The 25446-nt window shown below is 39.9% G+C and overlaps 1 protein-coding gene across 1 annotated transcript in view; it reads left to right on the top strand.

The window, feature by feature from the left end:
• LOC110073401 (uncharacterized) overlaps positions 1-16914 on the top strand; it is a 38751-nt gene extending 21837 nt beyond the window's left edge. Inside the window, exons 2-6 of the mRNA XM_020782581.3 lie at positions 7166-7283; positions 12413-12472; positions 13678-13839; positions 14751-14835; positions 16423-16914. Of these exons, the coding sequence (XP_020638240.3) occupies positions 7166-7283; positions 12413-12472; positions 13678-13839; positions 14751-14835; positions 16423-16679 (682 nt within the window). The 3' untranslated portion in view covers positions 16680-16914. The remainder of the gene's footprint in view (positions 1-7165; positions 7284-12412; positions 12473-13677; positions 13840-14750; positions 14836-16422) is intronic.
• Positions 16915-25446: the final 8532 nt, after the last annotated feature.

Below are 25446 nucleotides of genomic sequence, written 5' to 3'. Positions count from 1 at the left end.
GGACTTCTCAAGCCAAAGAGCTGGCACAGATTTGTTCAGTGCATCAGCAATCAGTGGGAACCAGGAAACTGGAGCCACTAATGTGAGGATCTTGGATTTTTCTACAGTCAAGCAATACATTTTTATGTTTACTGTTTACATTGAGGAAGGAAAAAAAATCTACAATGCTTTTTTGGTTTGTTACAGTCAGTGGCATCACCAGGATTTGTATTGCACTGAGATAGTAACGCTTAAAACATCTGACTTATGATCTATTTCCTCTCCTCCTCCTCTTCTTTCATATTTGGAATATGCACATGTTACCATTTTATCAGGAAATGAGAATTTCTTAGAATATTTAGCATGGTATTATTTCTTTATTCAAACATGTTTCATCCTGTTCTTCACCCATGAAAGAGGCTCCCACAGCAGCTTACAAGTATCAGAAATGAGAAACTTCCCTGCTTTCAAAAAGACACAGCATGAAAGAAAAACATTTGGGAAGGAAGAGGAAAATAACAAGTTAATGAATTCTAGGCTACACAGTTCAGAAAGTAGCTTGTTCAGCAGATTGTAATGCTGCGTTTGAGCATCAGCTGAACAAAATGAGACCTTCAGTTGGAGCTCCATTCAGAAACAATGGAAGGTGTCCAGCTGCTCTTTCATGTTTGTTTGTTTGTTTGTTTGTTTGTTTGTTTGTTTATTTATTTATTTATTTATTTATTTATTTGATTTCTATCCTGACCATCTAGACCAAAGGTCTACTTTACATCTCTTCACCTCCTTTTGTATGCTTTTCTTTGAATCTGGTGTGATCCACTGAACCACTATTTTGAACTTTGTCTAGCAGTCCCAGATCTTAGGAGTCCTAGATCTTCTCTTAAGAAAGATGGGTTGTAAGCACTCTGAACTTCTTAATATGGTGAACTGTATTCATTTTCCTCTTTCAATGAGGCAATCTTCCTCAGTGTTAGGCGAGTTTGCTGCTTAATATGAATGATGTATAAGTAATAAGATGGTTCAAGCTGACCTTGTTCTAAAAGTAGATATATTTAGCATCCTGTGAGACTTCAGAGTTGGGGGCCCCCTGTATTTTTTAAAAATATATGAGTAGTCCCACCAATTCATATATATTTAGTATTTAAATGTGTGTGGGTGTGTGCACACGCGTATGTATGTATGTATGTATGTATGTATGTATGTATGTATGTATGTATGTATGTATGTATGTATGTATGTATGTATGTATGTATGTATGTATGTATGTATGTAAACCACCGAAGCCTCTGTGCTGCAAGGTCAAAGACCAGCAGTTCTAAGATCGAATCCACGCAACAGAGTGAGCTCCCGTCGCTTGTCCTAGCTCCTGCCAACCTAGCAATTCAAAAGCATGTAAAAATGCGAGTAGATAAATAGGTACCACCTCAGCATTCCGTGTCTAGTCGCACTGGTCATGTGACCATGGAAACTGTCTTTGGACAAATGCTGGCTCTATGGCATGGAAACGGGGATGTGTACCGTGCCCTAGAGTTGGACACAACTAGACTAAATGTCAAGTGGAACCTTATATAATTTAAAGACTAACCACCTATCTTTTCTGGTATTCTTAACCTCACAGATAAGAGATGATTATTAACATGGTAAAATCATGTTCCTAATTCCCCATAGAGTTACCCACTGTATTGTAGTGGGTAGAGAGACTCAGATTCAGGAGGCCTGAGTTCAGATCCCTGCTTAGCCATGGAAACTGAGGGACTGGAACTGGTAAATCTACTCCTTAAATATCCAACTTACCTTAGAAGCTCTATTAGGCTTGCTATGAATTGATTATGAGATCTTGACCATTTTTATTATATTTTATTTAAAATATTTTTATCCTGCCTTTCTCCTTAAAAAGGACCCAAGACAGCTCACATCATTGAAAGGCAATATTTAAAGCTAAGAACAATGAATATAAAGATATAGTTTACATCATTAAAAGACAATATTAAAGCTAAAAAACAATAAGCATACAAATATTTAAAAAGAACAATCAAATACCACTCTGAGAGATGGTAAACACAAGTAGTTCTAAAAACTCAGTCAGAGCAGTAATGCATAACAATGCATCTAAAATATCAGGTAACCAGTGACTGAGGGAAAGCTTGCCTGAAGAGTAAGGTCTTTGCTTCACATAAAAACAAGTCCCTTGTGCCTACTACCTAATACTGTGTTTCCCTGAAAATAAGACAGTGTTTTATATTAGTTTTTGCTCCAAAAATGCATTAGGGCTTATTTTCAGGGGATGTTTTAATTTTTCATGTACAACAATCTACATTTATTCAAATGCAGTCATATCATCTTCTGGTTGCTGCACAATGCTGCACAATAGTGGAGACAGAGTTTCACTTAACTGGGGCTTGTTTTTGGGGTAGGGCTTATATTACAAGCATCCTGAAAAATCATATTAGGGCTTATTTTCAGGTTAGGTCTTATTTTCAGGGAAACAGGGTATGAACATTTTCTGGGAGTATTCCAGGCTGTATGCATGTGGAGACCTGCATACCATAGTTTTTGGAGAGAATTAAAGATGTACAGTAAAATAATGTTAGTGTACATCTTTACAGTTAATGTTGCTTACTCCTGGTATGTTCCTGCTACACCACTTGTCACATGATCTGGAAAAGTCTAGAAGTACTACAAAAGCTTTAAAAATGGTCTGCTCGGTACCAGTACGAGCAATGTGATGGCACATAACAACAGAGCCTGAAAGCTCTTTTGTAAATAACCATATAAAGAGAAGATAAACATAATTGAAGTAATTCACGCTGTTCATCCGGTTCTTCCTTGAAAAGTGCCCATGCCTAGAAAATGGCAGTTCAGATGCTGGCATTGTCAAGCAGGCAGAACATCAGTCTCCTCTATTTTTATTTATATAGGGAGGTGAAGATCTTGTTCTCATTATTACAGGATGGGTTCTCAATAAAATCCATGGATATACCCAAGGCTCTTGGTGAAATAATGTTTACTAGACCTGGAGCCATGGAGAGGTATGGTAAACAAGTTGATGGTAAACAAGTACGGCTGCTGGCAGTGGGAAAGGGCAGGCTCTGTGGGATTGCTCCCTCAGGAATCCCATAAGCTGTTTAGATTATCTTTGCCCAGCAGAGAATCTGGTATTGAACATTTTGCTGGTGGGTCACTTCAGCTCATCTATCATTTTGTGCCAGTGGTGGTTTTCTTGGCTGCATTTTTTTGGGGGTGCTGCCCCCCAGTATTAAATAGGCTGAGGTCTGGTTTCTACGCTGTATCCGTAGAAATGAGATTTGGAATCTCCATCTTTGTGTTCTCCTTCAGTCTTTGTATGAAGGGTTCAAATGTCTTTAGAGTGCAAATCAGCCTCTCAGAACAGATGTAGACATTACAGAAAATAGACAAACCAACTCGGACTATTTGTAGAACTTGGAAAAGTGGTTGGTTGGTTGGTTTGCAATGCAACTCCCAACATTTCTCAGGTGATGTGGCTAATCACTGTTGCTGGCTGGAAAATTCTGGGAACCATAATGCAAAAAGAGAGGAACTTCTCCAAAGTTTTCTATTTCCCATGTAGCCCGTGGTTGTCTACAACTGCCAGTAGCACCACCACCACTTCCCTCTCATAAAGAAGGTGATTCTTGATTAAATTCAGAAAGTAAGTTTGTAATTTAAGATTAACATGGTTTGAGTATTGGACAATGACTCAGGAGTAGAGATGGGGGTTTTCGTATACGAATATGAATATCCCCACACAGGTGGTGTTAATGAGGGTCCAGCCCCATGGGGTCAGACAGTCCACTCACCGATCCACCACGGATGCGGGCCACACAGTTCCATGAATGGCTCCACAGCACACAATCCACTTGTACTCTTGGCAGGAAGCAGGAGGACAAGACTAAATGCAAGGTTGAAGTGGCGAGCAGATCACGCACTGTGGAGCCATTCGTAGAATCGCGCTGTCCGTGTCCACGGCAGATCGGTGAGTAGACTGTCTAGCCCCATGGGACTGGACCCTCGTTAATGCCACCTGTGCAGGGATATTTGTATTTGTATACAAATACCCACATCTCTACTCAGGAGTCTTGAGTTAAAATACCCCACTCAACCATGAAACTCACGGAATGATCTTCGGTCAGTCACACTCTCACAGCCTGATGCACCATGCAAGATTGTGCTTTGGGGTGAGGGAATAGCCATATGCAATGAGGTACCTTTGCAGTGGTCATCAGCAACTTGCCTCTCCTTTCATCCTCTCTGGTTTTTTAAGGACTGAGGGATACTGACCCAGAGTTTAGTGCCTTTCTGGAAGACACAAATGTCATCAGCTAAGCTCCTGCTACAGATCTTACACTAGGATCTACCTCTGTGACCTATTGGGCTAACAGGGCCATTTCGGCTGCAAATTGGGTATGTTCTCTTCAAAATGGAAAACCGTTGCCAAATGAAAAAAGAGAAGTTCAAGGATATAGAATGTAACATGTGATATGCCTGGAAAGAAATGCTGAATGAATCTAAAAAGCACATGACTTGCCGAAAGCAACGAGAGATTATCCATTCACTGTCATGAAGATAAACGTGTCACAGAGGGCCCCTTGGGCCATCTGGGGATACCTGATCTACCAATAAAAAAGACTGACAGGAGCCTTCTGGGCTTCATGAATGCCCAAGGCGGGAAACTGTTTGCCCTCAATTATCTTCATTTCAAAGACTTGGATTTGCACTGATTGAAATTGGACAACAAAAGGGGAACAGCATTATTCCCCTGTTGCTTGCGAGTTGATTTACATTTTCTGACCTATTAATCAGCTGGCCTATGCACGAAGCCACTACAGCCTCTATAACCTTCCCGAGACCATTTGTATTTTATTTCTCACTAGACAAAAGACTTGTTTTCTATACCTATCCCATTGTAATGTGTAGTATTTATGATCTATAGTGTGCTCAGAGCTACTTGTACTATTCATTAATCTACTTCATTCATTTCTGCATACTTTGGGATTAATCTTACTGTGAGGAAGCTGTTCAAGCTGACAGTTTAGGTTGCAAGTTGGTCTGTCCTGGTTATGTATATCCTTTTTATTAAGCCAGCCTTGCCTGAGCAGACCAACACTCCTGGAAAAAGGCCAAGTTACATGTCAGTAGCAAACATCACGTTCTTCTAATGCCTACTTCTTGGCAGGATTCAGAGGAATAACTGCACTATTTTTCTCTTTGTATATGTTTAAGGTTTCCTAAACTGTTGCCTACCCAGTGGTGGTATAGAAACAGTGGCAACATATTCTGTTCACATATATGGGTCATGCAGTGATGGAAGAAAGCAGCAGTGGGCGTGGCTCCTCTTCTGCCCCTTATATGATTGGTAACAATGTGAGCACATCAGGTGACTAAGGTTACTATGTTGGCTGAATGTGGTGGTACCAGTTGCCTGACATACCAATAAGTTTGGCACTACCTTGCAGTTAAGGGGCTGTTCAGGATGGCAGTTGGTAATTGGGTGCCAGTTCTACCATAAACCTATGGAAACCAATGTTCTCCAGGGCTATCATCTCTCTTAAAAGGTAAAGGTAAAGGTTTCCCTTGACAATTTTTTTGTCCAGTCGTGTTCGACTCTAGGGGGCGGTGCTCATCCCCGTTTCCAGGCCATCATCTCTCTTAGGTGACAGGTAATCCTGACATTTTTACATTTCCAGAAATCCTTTTCCTGGACCCCCTCCAAGCAACTCCAGGGTAACCTGGAATCTGTTCTCAAGATGTGGGTCTGGCATTTGCTGCCTCCCATCTGTTCTTACTTGCCCATTTACCCCCCTGTTTCCCTTGGGCTGATGACTCATCTTCTGTCCTCTGAAGATTCTTATCCTTCACAATAAGGAAGCCATTTGCCCCCACAGTATCCACTTCAGTTTCTATCAGCAATGTGCTGTGCTGAGTCTTCAGGTGGCTGAGCATGCTAAGACTGTAAAGATGGTCATGTCCTGCCCACATCTGAGCACCTTTTTGTGGTGCATGCACTGACCCATTTGAGCATTTGTCGCACACTGTTGAAAATGCTTCGAGATAACTGACTCCTTGGGAGTTCCAGGTTTTGATTGTATGTTCCTTACAGGGACTGCTAATTTGTCTTCATTACTACTTCCAGGCATCGTGGGCAAGTGCAGCTGGAGTGATTTACATGTCACATACTTCTGAAATAGTGCCCACCTGATTCCCCTCACTCTCCCCCCAATCACATGTATATCTACTTGAAGGGGAGCTCCTACTAACCACTATTCTGTTTTGCACAGGAGAGATTTTCTGGGAATGGAGTTTGTGAGTAAATTCTTCCTTGAATATGATGGAGCTGTGGATATGAAAGGCTCTTCATAAATCTCTTTCCCAACCACAAAAGCAATAGCATTGCTGCTGCCCAAGCTGAGGTGTTGGTTTGTTTGCTGGTGCCGTCCTTGTCCATCTCCGGCACATCAATGTTTCTCTTTCAAAATGTCATTGCTGAAAAAGGCAGCTGGGTGGCAGATTTTGTTTGGAGGGTTCATAATAGCAGTTGCAGTCTTTTTCCTCTCCCACTCCTCTCAGGAGAAGCTGCTGCAATGGGTGCCGGCAGCATTCCTGCAGCCTTCCCCAAGTGCCTGCTTGTCCTACCACACCCATGTTTCATACCACCTGCAGACTCTAACCAAAGGAAGATATCTGATTCTGCTACAGCAGAACACAAACACTTCCAATGGAAATCCCATTTGTAGACACAAAATTAATTAATATTAGAGATGGGTTATTCTTACCCCAGGGCCTTTTGCGTCTAGTCGATACAAGTGAATGGAACTCTGATTATTAGGAATTATTATTACAGATATTCAGAAGTATCTAAATCTGGCATTACTCAGTGAAGTCCTGATACTGTATTTCTGAATCTGAATGCACATCCTTATATCTAACATCCAGCAGAGCAGATTAGAAAGACATTTCAGCAGGTCCGGGAAAGCAGAGACCTGTCATATACAACCAGTGCAGGCATGTTTTTTCTTAGAGTAGATTCTTTGCCTTGTGGGACACAATCTTTACATGTCTAACTGAGCTACATCAGAGAACAGGTCTACAAATAATACTTTCTTCAACAGCCTTGCAAGTGAAGAGAACCTCTTTCTGCAATTTAACTAGTTTTATTTTGCTGTTTCAGCTCCTTTGGACATTTCCAAGCAAAGGAACATGATGTATGCTCAGGAACCTCAAAAGGATCAGCTGCGAGTGAGAGTTTGAGACGGGGACTGTGCTTGACCAGGCTTTCTGTCACCAAGGTACTCGGCAATCAGTATGCGACCATTTCTTTCAACCACTTTATAAGAGTTCTCACCTTGCTTCAGCACAGTTCAATAATTCTTTGAAGTGCATATAAATTTGGCAGACAGATGAACTGAGCATGAGTTAGGCAAATTTTTCAGTGAGATGATTTCATGAAGCAATGGTTTCCAATAGAGTTGTCAGTCAGCACCACTTGTAACATCAAGTATGTCTGCATTAAGTATGTCTGCTGACTGCTAGTTGCATTAATACAGAAGAGACTCTGCCTTTCCTCATAGTTTGAGATGAATAACTCTTGCAGGTAGGGATGGGAGAGAAGTTTATTTCAATCTACATAACCCACGCCTCCTGGATCTGTATGCAGTTTTAAACACATGTGTACAAAACCCCACACTTTATAACATTTTATAGATTTTTTCAAAAAGTGGAGAAAAATGTGTGACTGGGAAAAAAAGGCATTTAAAAATGCACAAGTATGCATATGAAGGGGGAAGTTCTTGCAGAACATTGTAAAAATGCATAAGAAATGCATACACAGACTCTATTTTGCAGAGATGCACACTGAAGCAGAAATGAGTTAAAATGCATTTAGAAGCTAGGAAACTGAGAACCTGAACAATATCAAAATCGATGGATTCCCCTATCCCCAATTGCAGTCTTCTCTACCACCTTTTTACAGGTCTCATTAAGGAGGGAGAAGCCTGTTTTATTGAGCATGACCTCACAGCAGGAGGTATCCTTCATAGGTTAATTTGAGATCAGCCACATGCCCCATAGATTGTTGGTTCAGGCCAGCCTTCATCTCAAGCCAGCCTTCAATTCAGAACCAACCTCTTAGTTTGTCATGCTGCCAATATGCAAGGCGATCACTTCCAATCTATCTGGCCTCCAAATACAGGGAAAGTAATGGTGCAAAACTATGTGTGATTTCTACTCTTGGTGGTTTTAACAAATTGTCACAAAGATCAATTTTTTTGACATTGGCAAGGTGCTTATCCTTTATTCCTAAAAATGGTAATTGAAGGGGAATGGTTGTTTCTAGAGACAGTGCAAAATTCTGGAAATTTTGGTTCTGTAATGAGCTCTTGCACTGTGATTTCCTTCACTGTGATTTCCTTCCTTTAAAACAAACATCTGCTTTTCCAGCTCTAATGAGCAGGAGGGAAATGTCATTGGTGGGTGCTGACTGATAACTCTGTTGGAAACCACTGCATCATATCACAGCAGTTATACTGCCTTCGTTAGAGCCCAAGGCATCTGTAGCCTGGAGCAATAGCTCAATGTCCAGCCTCAGACAAACATATGGTGTTCCCAAGGGAATGTCATGCCTGCACCTAGCATGACTCCTCCCATGTCATAAATGGCTACATTATATCCAAGCTGGCATTAAAGAGCAGATCTGAAACCTCATCCATCTGAGCCCAAAATTGGCTTAGCATCTGTCTAGGATATCAGAGATCACTAAACCATCTTGAGATCTATTTACTTCTAGACAGGAGCTGTGAAACAAGCTTGTTTTCCATAATATTTTTATGTGGTATATCTGGAGTCTCCTTGACAAACTATTAGAATGCTTCAGGCCTTGTGATAAAACGAAAGACAATTCTCCCTGTCATGGAACCTTTGCCTTTTTCTCTCTGTGAAATGCTAAAGATATGTGTGTTGTGTATCCTTGTGTTTACATACACTAATGGACTCACATTGCTCGTGGAAACATCATAGGCCATCTAATCCATATAGAATCATAGAATAATAGAGTTTGAAGAATCCTATAAAGCCATTGAATCCAACCTCCTCCTCAAGACAGGCATCAAAATCAAAGTACAGTGGTGCCTCGCTAGACAGTTACCCCACATGACAGTTTTTTCGCTAGACATTGACTTTTTGCGATCGCTATAGCGATTTGCAAAACAGTTATTCCTATGGGTGAATTTCGCTGCACAATGTTTGGTCCCTGCTTTGCAAACCAATTTTCGCTAGACAATGATTTTGACAGCTCCCTCCACGCTCGCAAAACGGGTGTTTTTGGGACCTAAGCTTCACAAGACAGCTATTTAAACAGCTGATCGGCGGTTCGCAAAATGGCTTTCCTATGGCCGATCTTCACTAGACAACAACGATTCTTCCCCATTGGAACACATTAAACAGGTTTCAATGCATTCCAATAGGGAAATGCTTTTAGCTAGACAATGATTTTGCTAAACAGCGATTTCAGTGGAACAGATTGTCATCGTCTAGCGAGGCACCACTGTATATTTGACAGATGGCTATTTAACTTTCTCTTGAATGCCTCCAGTGTTGAAGTGCTCACCACCACTACTCAAGGTAGATGTGCCCCTACTTCACAATGTAGGAAATCTAGAACTGGGACATCCATAGCTGATAGCAGTCCAGACTCCCCTTGAAGACAGAAAGTCCAGTGGCCCATTCAATAACCGGTTCCACTACTGAACTGCCCAAATCAATCAGATGTTTCTCCTAATGTTCAACAAAAGTCTCCATTTTGATAACTTAATGCCAATAGATGTGTATTTCTCCAGAGAGTAGGATTACATCAAGTCTTTGCGTTCTTCTATCTGGCAGCTATTCAGATATTTGATGACTGTTATGTTCTCCCTTTTCTCCAGGGTAAACATATCCAGTTCCTTCAACCTTTTCTGTTCTCACATGCTTGTTTTACATGCTATTCACCAACTACATTGCCCTTCTCTGAAACTATTCCAAGTTATCTACATAACTCTTAAGATAAAGCATATAGAACTAGAAACAGGATTCTAATTTACCAGGATTCTAGTTGCCGTTCACCAACTTAATTGTCCTTCTCTGAAACTACTCCAAGTTATCTGCATCACTCTTAAGATAAAGCATCTAAAACTAGAAACAGAATTCTAGTTCACTTCTAAATATAAAATATAGAAGAAACATGATTTTCTCTGCCATGGAAATGTTGGTTCTGTGGTTTATCCTCTTAGGCAGCTGTATCGCTCTGCTGCTTTATATTCAGTTCGTGATTAGTTATAATTTCAGGATCCTTTTTTCGTGTAATAGCCTTTCCTGCACACATTGAAATATTTCTAAATCCAAAACACCAAAGAAATGAGTTCTATTAGAACTCCTGAAGTGGTGATCTTTATACAGAGTGACACTTAAGATTTATGCATGTATTTTGTAAAACTAGAAGAATTAGAATATTCTGACCAATTCTCATTGCTATACTTTGGTAATTCCTCTGGTACTTAGGATTTTTAGTATGTATATTGGTACAATGTAGCGACTCAATACTTAATTTGTGACTATCAAAAAAAGAGGAATAAATACTCCAGAAAGCGGTACTTAATTTTGTAGATTATAATTTTAGGAAATCTGTTCAGAGATAGAGAAAAAGGAAAGAAATCTAATTTAGTTATAGAAACCTCTGGATATGGCTTTCATGCATGCAGTGTGTTGGCAGCTGTTAGGGAGAGGCAAGTGACTGCAAGTGACAATTACTCTGCCTTTTAAAAAGGATGGAAGTGATCATATATACTGTACTTCTCTTTAAAGTAAATATTTATTTATGTGTTGCATGTATATTTTGCCTTTCCTCTACCAGGCTCAAGTCAGTGTATGTGGCTCTTCTGTACCCATTACATGCTGACAACAATGCTGTAAGGCAGTGGTCCTTAACCTTGGGCCTCCAGATGTTCTTGGACTTCAACTTCCAGAAATCCTGGCCAGCAGAAGTGGTGGCGAAGGCTTCTGGGAGTTGTAGTCCAAGAACATCTGGAGGCCCTAGGTTGGGGACCACTGCTGTAAGGGACACCAGACTGAGAGCCTGGGACTGGTCAAAGGTCATCCAGTAGGTTTATGGCTAGGAGGGGATTGAAACCCAGATCTTCTGGGTTAGGAATCCAGCATTCTGACCAAGAATTTGCTCCCCATTGATTCAGGATATTGATAAAAACAGATGCCTGTTCAGTGCTCCCCACTGGTAGCTTTTGTTGCAGAGTGACCAACCTGAATCATAGATTCTGCTTTGCCACAGACAAAGGTGGCTTGCAGAAAATTTGAACAGGAACAGGAAGGCCTGTGAGACTGGCATAAACTCCAAATGATATGACTTTTTACTTACTCAGAAGACTGAGTGTTGCTACTACAACACCAAAACATCATAGTAGGGGAAAGTATGTTTACTGTATGGTATAGTGGAAGAGGGACATAGTGGCGCTGTCAGGGATGTGGTGGTGCTGCAAGTTAAACCGCAGAAGCCTCTGTGCTGCAAGGTCAGAAGACCTGCAGTCGTAAGATCGAATCCATGCAACGGAGTGAGCCTCCGTCGCTTGTCCCATCTCCCACCAACCTAGTAGTTTGAAAGCGTGCAAAATGCGAGTAAATAAATAGGGACTACCACAGTGGGAAGGTAACGGCGTTCCATGTCTAGTCATGCTGGCCACGTGACCACGGAAGATTGTCTTTGGACAGCACCCTAGCTCTATGGGTTGGAAATGGAGATGAGAACCGCCCCCTAGAGTCAGACACGACTAGACAAATTCTCAAGGGGAACCTTTACCTTTACCTATCGTGGAAGAGTAGTACTCCATCTTTTGGACTTGCATTGAGAAGGAGGTTGGCTACCAATGTTCTGACCAATTAGGTCCTATTTATTTATTTATTTATTTATTTATTTATTTATTTATTCATTCATTCATTCATTCATTCATTCATTCATTCATTCATTCATCCATCCATCCTTCAAAATAACCCAATGTGGCTGATTATATGCCTACTGGAAAGAAAACAAGTCCAAATTTGACCCAGTATGACTGAAGCCATCTTGATAGCCATGGTACAGGTCCTGTTTGATTATCAGCATGTTTTGTTGTATGCCCAGCTGTGCAAGCTTAGCTTAGGAACAGAATTCCATATGAAGTAAAATGATCTGTTGTTTCCAGATGTTCCATATGAAATATCTGAGACAGATTTAATAAATATGCTTGACTGATCTTGTTGCTTTTCACTAACCCAACCACATCATGGGTTCTGCTTTTATTATACACGAGTATTACTGAATTAATATTGAAATTTGAGTAAGAAAACTGAAACATTGGGGGGAGGAGTTTAAAAATCACTCTTTTCTTTCTCACAGTTGAACCATCTGGTGACTGAAGAATTTGTAAGCTGTGGAATTCCAGCAGTGGGCATTTCGGTAAGGGCACTTTTTAATTTTGTATATTAGTAGGTTATTATGTATTTTCCAGAGAGAAAAAATATGCCAAGGAAAATCCTGCAATAAGAATGCCAAGGGACTTAGACGTTATGGAAGACTAACAGACATTTACAGCACTTTGATCAGTAAGAGCCGCCTAGAGTGGACGAATAGTCCAGATAGGCGGGGTAATAAATAAATAAATAAATAAAAACAGAAAGATAAAACTTTTTTCCCATGGTATTCAGAATGCGATATTCTGAATACCAAGAACTAACAAATCCAGTTAATTGGTAATTTTTCATTTAATTTATTTAATCAGTGAAATTTAATTGTGTTTCTAAATTTAACTGCACCTTTGTACTGTTGCAGTTTGACATGCTAATGTGTTAAGATAATTTACAGTTTAATAAATAGTTGATATCACTCAGTCTTAGATTTGAGACACAGATAACCAAGATGGCAGAAGGCCAGCTGAGCTGTCCTGAGGAAAGTTGAAGCAATGCTTAATCCAAACCCGTCCCAGCCTAGGGATGTTGGAAATTACTCAGGATTACCATTTTCCTGGCTGACATTTTGCTGGCATTATAACTGTGTCCCTCAGCTAAAGGAGGTTTGGATCTCGCATGGTTTCCTTTTATTCCATATTATATTAGTACATTTTAAAACAAAACTGAATTATTTACTGTATTACAACCTTAATTTACAAGAGTTTCATAGCCCTTCACCTTTTGTCCTTGTATCTTGCAAAATGACTTTTTTCATTATACCTACAGTATAAAAAGGTTGAGCACAGGTTTCCTATGGGGTTTGATTTAATTCAGTTTGATTTAATTCAGTTTGATTTAATTCAATTACCTTGTGTATTATACATAATCATGTTTATTTCTGTATTCTTTCTGTACAGAAATACAATTTCTGTATTCTTTGTTTTACTTGTGTTTTTAATCTTGCTCTTGTTGAGAGTTTTAACATTAATATTAAACAGTATTAAACAAACAAACAAATAGTTCTATAGATTTCTGGATGTGTGAATCTCTTTATGTTTAGGACAGATGCTTTAGACAATCTGGCAGAAAAAGTAGAGTTTTGTTTCCATATTCGGTGTGATACGAACAGCACATTTTGATTGGTGTTTCTGAACAGCCAGTGACTTTAATGGCCTATATAAACAGGAATGTTTGTCTTTGTCGTCTGTCTTATAGCCTTTTGGAACCTGGAAAACAGCATGCAAGGGTGTCAGCCAGCCTGGTATTGATGCAGTGAAAGATGTTTTAGAAGCAGGTTACGTTCCAGTTTTACACGGTGACTGTGTGCTCGACTCAGAAAGGCACTGCTGCATCTTATCTGGAGATACAATTGTTGAGGTCAGAGATGGAGAAAATTAATTCTAATTAGAGATGGGGGGGTATTCGTACATGAATACGAATATCCTCCACAGGTGGAAATAACGAAGGTCCAGCCCCATGAGCCTGACTGTCCACTCACCATTCTGCCATGGACATGTGCTCGACGGAGCCTTGCTACTGTGCTGTTGTCCTCAGTGGATTAGCCACTCCTGGCAGGAGGAGGGATGACAAGCCTCTCTGCCAGATTGCAGAGTGGCTAATCCATTGCGTGATAGGAAGGTTCCGTCGAGCGCACGTCCGCGGTGGAATGGTGAGTGGACAGTCAGGCCCATGGGGCTGGACCTTCATTATTTCCACCTGTGGGGGGATATTTGTATATGAATTACTCCCCCCCCCATCTCTAAGTGTGATACCTGGAAGTAATAGCAATGGATATTTATCCTTAGTGGTTCATTCATATATTTGTCATATGGTTTTCATGGCAACATTCCCTACTCTTTCCTTGACATAAGCTAAATTTTAGTTTGCTCCAAGTAATCTGCACAGACATTTCCTTCTGGATCTAGGGAAGAATGCTATAATTCCCATTCATATCTATTATTCTTTCGATAACTATATAGTTCGTAGGCTGACTTTAAACTAGCAGCAGCAGTATTTTTACTCCACACTACAGCCAGAAAAGTTTACTGAGTAGCCTGAGTAGCCTTTGTGTAGTTAGGAAGATAGGAAGTGAGCCTCCAGAGAGCTGTTGTTGTATGGAAGATATACAATATGGATGAGCCAGTGGTCTGATCAAATGTTGCCGATATTACTTATTGGACTACAAATCCCAGAATCTCAGAGCCAGCATGAAGATGTTTTGCTGACACTTGGGTCATGATTTAAAGTAAGGCAATTTCAGATGTTTACCTTCACTCTTCTTCCTACAGGTTCTAGCTATGAAATTCTCTCCTAAGCGAGTTATTTTTCTCACAGATGTGAGTGGAATTTATAGCTGTCCACCCGGCACTGCAGGTACAAAATAAAGTGTTTGTATGAAGGAGAAATGTAATGTAATCTGTAGTAGTAGTAGTAGTAGTAGTAGTAGTAGTAGTAGTAGTAGTAGTAGTAGTAGTAGTAGTAGTAGTAACTTATCTGGCATAGTTCTTAATTGGACCACATTTTTTTAAAAATGGCAATGAAAGATGGTGGAGCCAGAGGAGACCAATGTTTATTGGGGTTAAATCCTATAAGCAGAGGGAGACCCAGGGAGAGAGATTGCAATGATCACAGAAACAAGTGGAGAGGGACCCAGGAATGGAGATTACAACAGTCTCACATGCAGGTTCCCACTGCAGCAACAGCAAAATAATTAATAATAATAATAATAATAATAATAATAATAATAATAATAATAATAATAATAATAATAATAATAATAATAATAATAATAATAATAATAATAATAATAATAATAATAATAATAATAATAATATCATCAGTATGAGAAAATGCAGAGCAAAAGAAATTAGGCCCATGTGAAGATGATGCTCTAAAATTTTGGAAATAAATGTGGGAAAACCCAAACAGACATAACAAACGCCTTGTGGATTAAAGACATTTGTAAAGAAACATAAGGAAAACAAATGAATATTATAATAACAAATGAAATGATTAAGAGGCAAGTAAAGGCTCTGAAAAACTAGAGTGCACCTGGTCCAGTTGAGCTGAACAGATTCTGGTTAAATCATTTAACAAGTCTCCATCAACATATAGCAGTGCAATTTAACCACTTACTTCAAAATTCTACAACTGAAGACTGGATGACACATTTCTGATAATAAAAAATCATCAAAAGGTCAATGAACCCAGTAATTATTGACCAATTACATGCCTTCCAACAATGTTTAAGCTCCTCACAGGAGTACTTGCAAGATCAATAACTGAAAACTTCCTATACCCAACTGAACAGAAAGGGAACTTTAAAAAGTCAAGAGGCACAAAAGATTAGCTGCTTTTTGATAAAATGATACTGAAGAATGCAAAAAGATGAAAAACAGACTAATTCCGAAGGTCCTCCTCCTCTTCAGGTGGAGTTGGGCAACAGAAATGACGACGAGGAGGGGGAGACCAAACCACTCCTGCCTTTGTATTTATTAAACAGATGTGATAAACAGCTGAATGCAGCCTCTGTCTTTCATAAACTAGTGCAGCATCTGGTTGTTGTGGGTTTTCTAGGCTGTTTGACCACGTTCTTAAGGTTTTTCTTCCAGTCTCTGTGGCCAGCATCTTCAGAAGACATGGGTCAGAACTCTGTCTGTGCTCTGTCATTTACCTATATGGAACTGTACTAAGGAGCCATGAGATACAATCTGCCCAGTCATATTATGAAGCTAGATAGAAAATTTGGATCTCAAGACTTCCAAGTCACTGTCTCAATTGTGATGATATTCACCTTTTCTCTGGGGACTATCACTGGGAAACTTGAAAGATACTAATTAAACTAGGGTTTCCCCTCATGCTGCAGTATTCATGTTCTTAAAATTTAGCCTTTGTATCTTGTGTTTTGTGATGTGTTTCAATGTGTTGCCAATTCTGAATCCTTTGTTTGTTCTGGCACAGGTGCTAGGCTTGTGGATTTCATTACTGTTCGCCCGGATGGAACTATGGATCCAGCCGTACTCACATCTGTGCGGCCACATGATACTACTGGAGGTGTATCCTTGAAATTACAAACTGCTGTAAATATAGTTTCTCATAGCCGTGGAGCCATTCCTGTTCTGATCTGCAAACTGGACAGTGAAGCAGCAGAGAAGGCTTGCTTAACCGGAGAACTGAAGGAGGATGAAGGCACAAAGTTTTCTTTCATAGAAGCATAAAGACATATCTGCAGGAGTTTTGAGATCAAGCCAAAAGAGACTTTCACCATGGAAATATAATCTGGATGATGCATTCTATTGTGTAGAGTACAGTGTGCTTTAACGTGAGGTTCTGGGGCTAGAGCTCTGATTTAATAGATAAAGGTTAGCCCTGAGGCTTTAAATTCTAAATACTTACAAAGAGGTGGCATTTTTCAGCTCTATTTCTGACAATAAAGTTGATCATCATTGTTAACATTGTCTTCTAATTATTTTGGGCAACCTTGCTAAATCCTCTCCTCAAAAAATCCTGCAATGAAATTATGGCTGAAATCCTATTGCTTTATATAGTAAATCACACTAGAGTAGGCCCATTTGAATCAGCAAAAATTGTGGGGGAGTTGACTCACCAAATCCGCAGTGATTCAGTGGCCCTACTTGAATGTGACTTACTACCCTACAGGTTTTCAGCTGCGGAGTACTTGCATAGTATCAGACGCTTCAGTCTTCAGAAATGATTTGTGACAAAAATTAGTGTGACAGCTTTAGTTACAATGGCCTTAGGAATCTAACACTTGTGTTCAGTCTCAGTTTAAAATCATTGACCCCTTCACTGATTTCTGTGAGTAGTTTTCCTTTCTACCCCGGGGGATATTTTAAAGTAGCTCCTTGTTGTGAAGCAGGAAATGGCCTATTTGGAAAACATTTTCAGTGTCAATAACGGATAGAATTTTGAATGCCAGAAACGGGCAGTGCCATTTCACAGGACATTGGAGCAACCAGTGCCAATTTCAGTTAGAAAATACCATTTTGTTTTTAAATGTTGTTTTTCCTTTTCCTTTTTCTGCCGTTTGTATTCTTTAATAGAATACAAATGGCAAAAAACCCTAATCTCATTGCACAGCAGTTGTGTGCATTTCCACATGGCCCAGAACTGAAGTGAGAAGTCTTTAATTGGTATCAGTCTAATATATGTAAGATCAGATCCAAAAGGGTCCACCTTTTTAGATTCTTGCATGAATTAGATTGCCACCAGTTGCAGAGTTCCAGCTTCTCTTCTGAGTTGCACATAAAGCCACCTAACTCATGCACAATGAGGTTACAGTGGTGCCTCGCAAGACGCATGTCTTATGCAATGAAAAACTCACAAGACGAAGGCATTTTGAGATTTTTTTGGTGACTCGCAAGATGCATTTTTCTATGGCTGTATTTCGCAAGACGAATTTTTTCCTTTTTGGGTTTGTTTTAAATTGCACAACCGTTAGTGCTGCGCTTCGCAAGATGAAATTTTCGCAATACCACACGACTCGTGGAACGAATTAATTTCATCTTGCGAGGCATCACTGTAATTTAAGCAACAAAGAATCAAAGCAGGGAACTTTAGTAGTGGCAATCTGACATTGCAGGTGACATCATATCACTTATGCAGGAGGACTTTGGTTATTATATTTTTGTCATTTATGTATGTGTGTAAAATAGACAGAAATCCTACTGAGAACTCACTCAAGTGTTTTTCACTGATCCATGGCTGACAATAAGAGATGATCATTGTGTCGCCATTTGTAAAATTGGGAGGGCCAAGCATGGAGTGGAGAAAATCCCTCTCAGCAGTTATGTGATACTGTTATGCAGTCATATGTGTCAATAGGATTCTAGTTTTATATTTTTAATACTTCAGCTTGTAGGTGCTCAAATAATTTCTTACTCATATAAAATTGTGTGGCCACATACAGGGGAACACAGTTACCCAGGTCTTTTGCAGCATTGCTCAGCTTAGTCAACACCTATATGTTGACACAGGAGAGGGTGTAGCTGGAATGTGTCTTCTCAATTCCCTTTACACCCAAGAGGGGCACCGTGAATTGATCTCGGAGAGACAGTTTCCGTCTTCCCCCAGATCAGATGACAAAGCTGGAAATGGCCAGAAGTTCACTTCCAAGTGTTGCTACTGTTGCTGTTTAATGCTTATGTGGATGTTTTGGAACAATTGTGCAGAAAGCACAATTCCTTCTGTGTCCTATATTTCTACATACATTTGTTTCCTGTTTTTGCTGCCTTCTCTAATTGCAGAGAACGTGGGGGGGGGGCTGATATAATCAGGAAAGCGCGGCTAAAAGCATTACAGATTTTTGATAAGAACTTGTGCAAAGTGGATGAGCAATGCTGGATTGAGTGTCTGACCTGCTAAGCTGCTTCTGGTGTACTCTTATTGCAGGAACCTTGTGACATTTCATTTTGGTCTCAATATCAACGTGTGTCTTTCCCGTAATACACATGTCATTTCTCCTCCTAGAATTGCAGGCTAGCAATTTCTTTTTTTCTTGACAGATGTTGGATTCGCAGTTGAAATACAAACATAAACAGACTCAAAGACTGCGAGAATTTAAAAGGAGCAAGGCAAGTCTCAGAGCAAAATAACAACACACTAGCTGTTGAAATGTTGAATAGCTTTAAGAAAGTACTAGCTTTTCCACTAGTGACTCTAGAGAGGTTGGGTGTGAAGTTGTGACAGATGTGGTGTGAACTACATTGGTTCTACTTCCCATTTTCTTAACGAGTTTGCGTAGATGGCTGTTAGATTAGACACATTCTAAATGAAGTTGTTCAAGCACTGAATTTAGCTGTGTGAGAAGTGTGGTGCTTTGCCAATTCAGCAGCCCAGAGGGCAGAGGCCAAGCAAGAGTGATCTCATACAGCTCAACTATTTATAGCTGATCACTGATATTGCAGCTGATTATACAGAAGGTGACAGAACTCAACTAGGTGTTAGAACAGTTTTCAGTTAAAGACCAAAGGAGCTCTTTCTTACAGGGAATGTCACTTGTGGATTAAATTCTCTTTGAAGATACTGCCCTACTGTGGAATCTATTTTACTGCACCCCTTTCTGCAAACAGAAGACTAATTCTTAGAAATGCCAAGTCTAAATGGGTTGATTTTGCTTTGTATTTTATCAATATATTAATTTAGGTTGACCATGACTTACGTCACTACTTTCACCCGTAAAGTAATCTGATATTTTTATGTTGCTCTTGGAACCCAATAGTGCCTCACAGGGGAGCCTTACTATTAGGAAATGTGAGATATCCACTTCTAGAAACAGTTTTCATGGTGTTATAGAAGGGCACCAAATGGTGGATTGTTCATTATTATTATTGCATTGTTGCATTTGAAATTGTATTTTTTACCAGCAGTGATGAGGAGAGGTGCTTATGGGATCTCATGTGTAAAATACCTTGTTGACTTGGGGCATTGTGCACCTTACCTTGATGAACTTGGGGTGGCACTTGCTCTTCTGCCTCATATAGCAAAAACATGGGGCTGTCTCTAGTACTTGGAAACTCTGAATAAAGAGAAATTGGTGTGTTCAGATAATTTGTAGTAGCATACATACTGTCAGCACGGTCAATTGATACCATCAATAAGTTACTGTGAAGAAGCAAGGACCTCTTTAAGTTGCACTGCCCAACTAGAGATAAAGTCAAGTTCCTCATTCAATGAGAGGAACAGTGTTTATATCCAAAAATACAGTTTTATACCACAGTGGTTAGATCAAAGGTGTAGTTTTATACCATCATCACATATGACTCAGACTGTACCACCCTTTCAGTCAGGTTTTTTAATCATGCATGTCTTTCAGCACAAAAAAGAGTCTTTATGCCAATTTGTTAACACTCAAATTCCAATTATTTGGTGTGCTTCGGAACTAGTGGATCATGTAAACTGTGGTAGGCAACCATGGCTGCCCAGATGTTTTGGAACTGGACTTCTCATAATCCTTCACCATTGCTAGGTTGGCTAGGGCTGGAGAGAGTTGTAGATCAAAAATATCTGGAGAGGCACAGTTTCTCTCCCTTGACAGAAACATACTGAGGCTTTAGTGCTATCCAGGAGGTGAGGTGCTTGGCCAAGAGATTATGTTGCCATCTGAACACGAGACTTATATCTCCCATGCTAATTATCTCAACTGACAGCAATGTGCTAAGTGTACTAGTGTGACCTCTGCCATCAATTGAAATACTAATGAATAAATAGTGATCCAAAAGTTCATAAAATAGTTACATTCTCTAACACAACCACTATGAATCCATAAGGAGTCAACATACATGTTGTTTGTCATGTGTTATCTATTGCAGAGAATGTTGGAAATCTTGTGATAACATTCATGTATAACAGTTTTGGGCAACTCTTGCAAATATCTGTAAATACACTCATGAATAGCGGCAGTCCCATGTACTGAAGCATTTATTTGTCCATGACTGAAAAGTTGCTGTTACCTGCTGTCAAATTGCCTCTGACTTATGGTGACCCTGTGAATGAGCGATCTCCAGAATGTCTTGTTCTCAACAGCCCTGCTTCGCTCTTGTAAACTCAAGCTTATGGTTCCTTTATGGAGTCAATTCATATTGTACTTGATCTTACTTTTTTCCTGCTCCCTTCAAACTTCCAACATTACCTGTATTGTCTTTTCCAGAGAATCTTGCCAACCTCAGTTTTGTCCTTTTTGCCTCCAGAGAGAGTTCAGGCTTGATTTGCTCTAGGAGTCACATGTTCATTTTTCCAGCAGTCCAGATTAACCACAAAACTCTTATCCAGCACCATATTTCAAATGAATCATCATCCCCCCCACCCGGTCAGTCTTCTTTCCTGCCCAGCTTTCATGTTCATACACAGTGATTGGGTATACAGTAGTGTCGATGACCCAGCAAATGAAAGGGGGAAAGATGGGGAAATGATGAAAGTGTGTCAGAAAGAGAAATATTGGTCAGCCGGCCCACGTTCGGCTCCAGTCCTTCACACTGCTAGCATATAGCCACTGGCAGATGAAACCTAGAGGAAATGCAACCCTTGGCAGAAAAACACCCCCCTCTTGTGATGCCTGATTGTATTTATATGACTTGGTAGGTACATGGTGGGCGGGGTGAGTGAGGAGCACAGAAGATTAGTAAGTATGATTCTGATTGGCTGAGAGAGAAGCTAAGGGAATGGGGTGTTGGGGAAGTGGAGATGTATGTTGTTAGAAGATGGCAGAGGGGGTGTTTCTGGAGTCTGGGTTTTGAAAGAGAAGTTGGAGAGATCAATCTGAGGTAAATTGAAGAGGGAAGAGTTAATAAAGTCAAGGATTGTGCTGAATTAATTTGAAAGTCAAAGAATAAACATTCTTTTAACACTGTTATTTTAATAAAACATTGTTTGTTCTATTCAAGCTGAGTGGTGCTGAGTTCAGTACCTCCAGACTGGCTATGTGAATGGTGTTAAAAAAAAACCCAGAGGAAACAGTCAAATACAAACACATAGAGATGAGCTAAAGATTGGTTGCAGAGGAAGAGAATAAATCAGTGATGAACATTAAAGAAGATATGTTTATTCCTGTGGTGATTTGAAGAGTGCATTACCTAAAGAGCCTAATGACAAGGCAAAGGGAGAGTTGACATTGGTATCAGAGATATGACAACTCCCCTCTGTTTGGTGGCCTATATGCCACCGAAGGGACATGGGTAACTCTGCACATCCCATCAGACCTAGCCGGCACAATCAGTGGTGGTGGCTGATGACATTATAGCAGTCTGGAGGGCTGCACTTTTCCATCTCTGCTATGAACAAAGGTGTAGAAGGGCCAAGCAAACCCAATAAATATAAAGGATGAAATCCAAAGTTAGTTATATTTAGATTTGGTTGTGTTTCAGTTAAGTTCCATTCACTTCAAGGGGTCTGCATTAAGTTCAGACTGGATAAAACATGCAAATAATAGAATTGTATACTGTAAATTATAACAAAATTAAAATCCTGACTTTAGATCAATTGAGCAGTTGCATTCTGTGCAGGGAATGTCAATCCCTGCCTCTCACAAAGTATAAACTGCTATACCCACCTCATCCCCCAAAGCGTAGGAACCTATTTCTGCAATTTCTGGGGGTGGCATGTGCAAATATTTAATCTGCCCGTACTCCTTTTATCTCCCAGTCATAAGTTCATTTTTAAAATATAGGGTTTTTAAAGGTTTTAGAAAATAATGCAGTAAATAACATGAATTATTCTAATGGTAAGTCTTTTTTAAAAAAACCTACAATTTACAAGGTGTTGATACTCGGCTGAATGATTAACAGTTCCCCAGGGAGATCATAGCTGTCCATTCAGATAAAACTGGCTGCTCACAATTTCTAAAATGTGGGAAGCTTTTTCCTTTGCATACAAGCACTGTTGTGCCTCACGTGGTAATTGTTTCAAGGTTTTACAAGAGCCAGGGTTTGAAAGCTACATTTCGAAGAGGAAATCAGATCAGCAGGGGAAAAAAGCACTTCAAATTGATTAATGAAATGCCAAAGACTTAAAGTTAAGCTCAGATTTGTACAGCACAATCTCTGGCATGTACTGGAATAATAATGGCTAAAGGCAGATGCCGTAACTTTCCAGTTTAAGAAAACATTTGCATTTATTACAGGCCAACAGCTCTATGATTAACTTTCACCTATGAAAGGGAGAGGCAAGAGAAGGAAAAGGAGAGGGAGAGAGAGTAAGTGAGACGGACTGAGCGAGAAGCAATCAGAAGGCTCTGACTGACCTCGCTCTAAGTTACCTCTTCAGTTGCTGACTACTGGCTATAACAGAGATCCTTGTGACAAGAGGCAGAGAAGGAGACGTTAATAAGAACACAGAAGACGAGTAACACCGCAGACAGGTGAGCTGTCAATTCCTCAGACCCATTAGCAACTTGCTGTGGATTGTCACTGCATGACAGAATCATCTTTTTGCTGATAAACTTCACTGGCTAGCTGGATGACCAGCTAGCAGGGATACATAACATTTTAGATAGAAGCAGTGTATAGATTCCAAAAAGCTTCTTGTGCCTGTAGTGGAGTCTGCAGAGGAAGGTTCTTTCTGGATGGGCACTTTGCTCACATATCTTGGGATAATTGTGTGAATCTTTGATCCAATCGATCGATTGATCTTGTTGTGCTAAGGGGAAGGTCTCTTGTTGTTTCTTTTTTAAAAGGAAGTACAAACCACAGGAGTAGCAGAACATGGTCTGGATTTTTCTAACACTTCCTTAATTTTCTCAAATATTAGCTCTTATTAGTTGATACTACAAAATTGGCCAATGCAGTACCTGAAATTAGTTGAAAGCAACTTTCGTTTCAAGGAACATGGCCCATACAGAGTGTTTTTTTCAAGTGCAGATGCCTAATGAATTTGAACATTAGAAACTGTGAAATTGAGATTTGTCGAAAAGCAAGAAAGGGTTTTCTTACAAATGTTACATTACATACTATCCATTACTGTTGTATTGTATGAAGTCAAGTGCATTGACACATACGTTGTGAGACATTCCCAGGGTAAGTGGGTAACAGACATCATTGTTCATTTCCAAGAATATCGAAAAAGTTGTATCCTCAGGCTTATTTTCAGGGGAGGGCTGTATTTTCATTTCTAAAAGCTGTGATTAACTCCATGTGTTCCAGGCAGCATTGCACAGTAAATGTTGAGAACACCCTCTGTTAATTTTAGCTGAAGCAAGACGCCAACTGACGAAGCGCGTTGACCATATAAGGTTGTACGGCACAGTGTCACAGAGCCGATTTTCTGTCTCAACATTGGGGTGCACTAAAACTTTATTCTCTACCAGTTTTCTAATGAAGGAAAATATGAGAGGTGCATCTAGTGGGCTTTCCAGCTTCCTGCTGAGGTGATGGGACAGAGTAATTCTTCTGCCTCTGTTGTATCTCTATAGTAAGGAAGTAACAGGAGGACCCAGTAACTGGTAGTAAAGCTTGTTCCAGCAGGCACACAGGGAGAGTGCAAGTTGTAAGATCAGGTCATTCTGGAAAGAAGTGTTAAGGCAAACCATGCCCCTTCTAAATCACACATCAAGTTGACAAATCATAGTGGTCAGTCATTTAAATCAACTTTAAATGAGGGAATAGCAGAGATTCTGTGAGTCACGGGGAAGGAAGGAGCTAATTTATAGCTTGGAAGCCACATGTTGCTGTGTTAGGTGTTTGTGGAGTTAGATTTTAATCCCTTCCTCCTGACAATCAGAGGGCAGACATATGCAGATACAAGATAAGCAGCATAAGTCTACCAATATGACAGCCATTGCTTGTGAGACAAGAGGAGCCACTGTGCAAGAAGCATGCTAAATTTCTAGAATGCTTTATAAAAGCAAATCTTGTGCCTGATCTCTAAGCTGAGTGTTGGCCACCTGTTTCTAGAAGGGCTTCTCAATGTCTGTTGTAGTCCATGTCATTTTTACTTTTATATTTAGAAACTATATATTAATTTAAAATATATAGGCATTTGTCATTTGTGGCTTGGAGCTTTCCATATAGAAATTATTTTCTTCTAGAATGTTAGTTCATTGTGCATAGTCCATTTTGGCTCTTAATCTTTGGATCATGGCCATATGTGGGAGTTTCATCTTAATATATTATGCTTTTGTGAGGTATACAGGACCTGATTACTTCCTTTACTGTGCAACTAGAATTTGAGCAAAATCTGCTAGCTAATCTCGCATCAAAGTGTGTTGAATAATAGGGTCAGGTTTCACTTTCTGCTTTCTATCAAGATTCCTGGACCTGAACTGGCAACTCTGGACTGATTCACATATACTTTTCAAAGATGTATTAGAACTTGTACACAGCAATTTGCCCTCTGATATGACCGCGTGAAAACTGAAAACATGTCACATCTGACAAAATATGTTCATGCAGATTCCTCTGAAAAAACAAACTGATTTTCCCCCTTCAGGGATGTACATGTGAAAAAGAATAGTAGCATTTTGCTGATCATTTT

This window comes from Pogona vitticeps, chromosome 4, assembly GCF_051106095.1.
Source record: "Pogona vitticeps strain Pit_001003342236 chromosome 4, PviZW2.1, whole genome shotgun sequence".
Lineage (NCBI taxonomy): Eukaryota > Metazoa > Chordata > Lepidosauria > Squamata > Agamidae > Pogona > Pogona vitticeps.
Note: the sequence above shows the minus strand (reverse complement) of the source record. Positions and strands in the feature narration are given on the sequence as shown.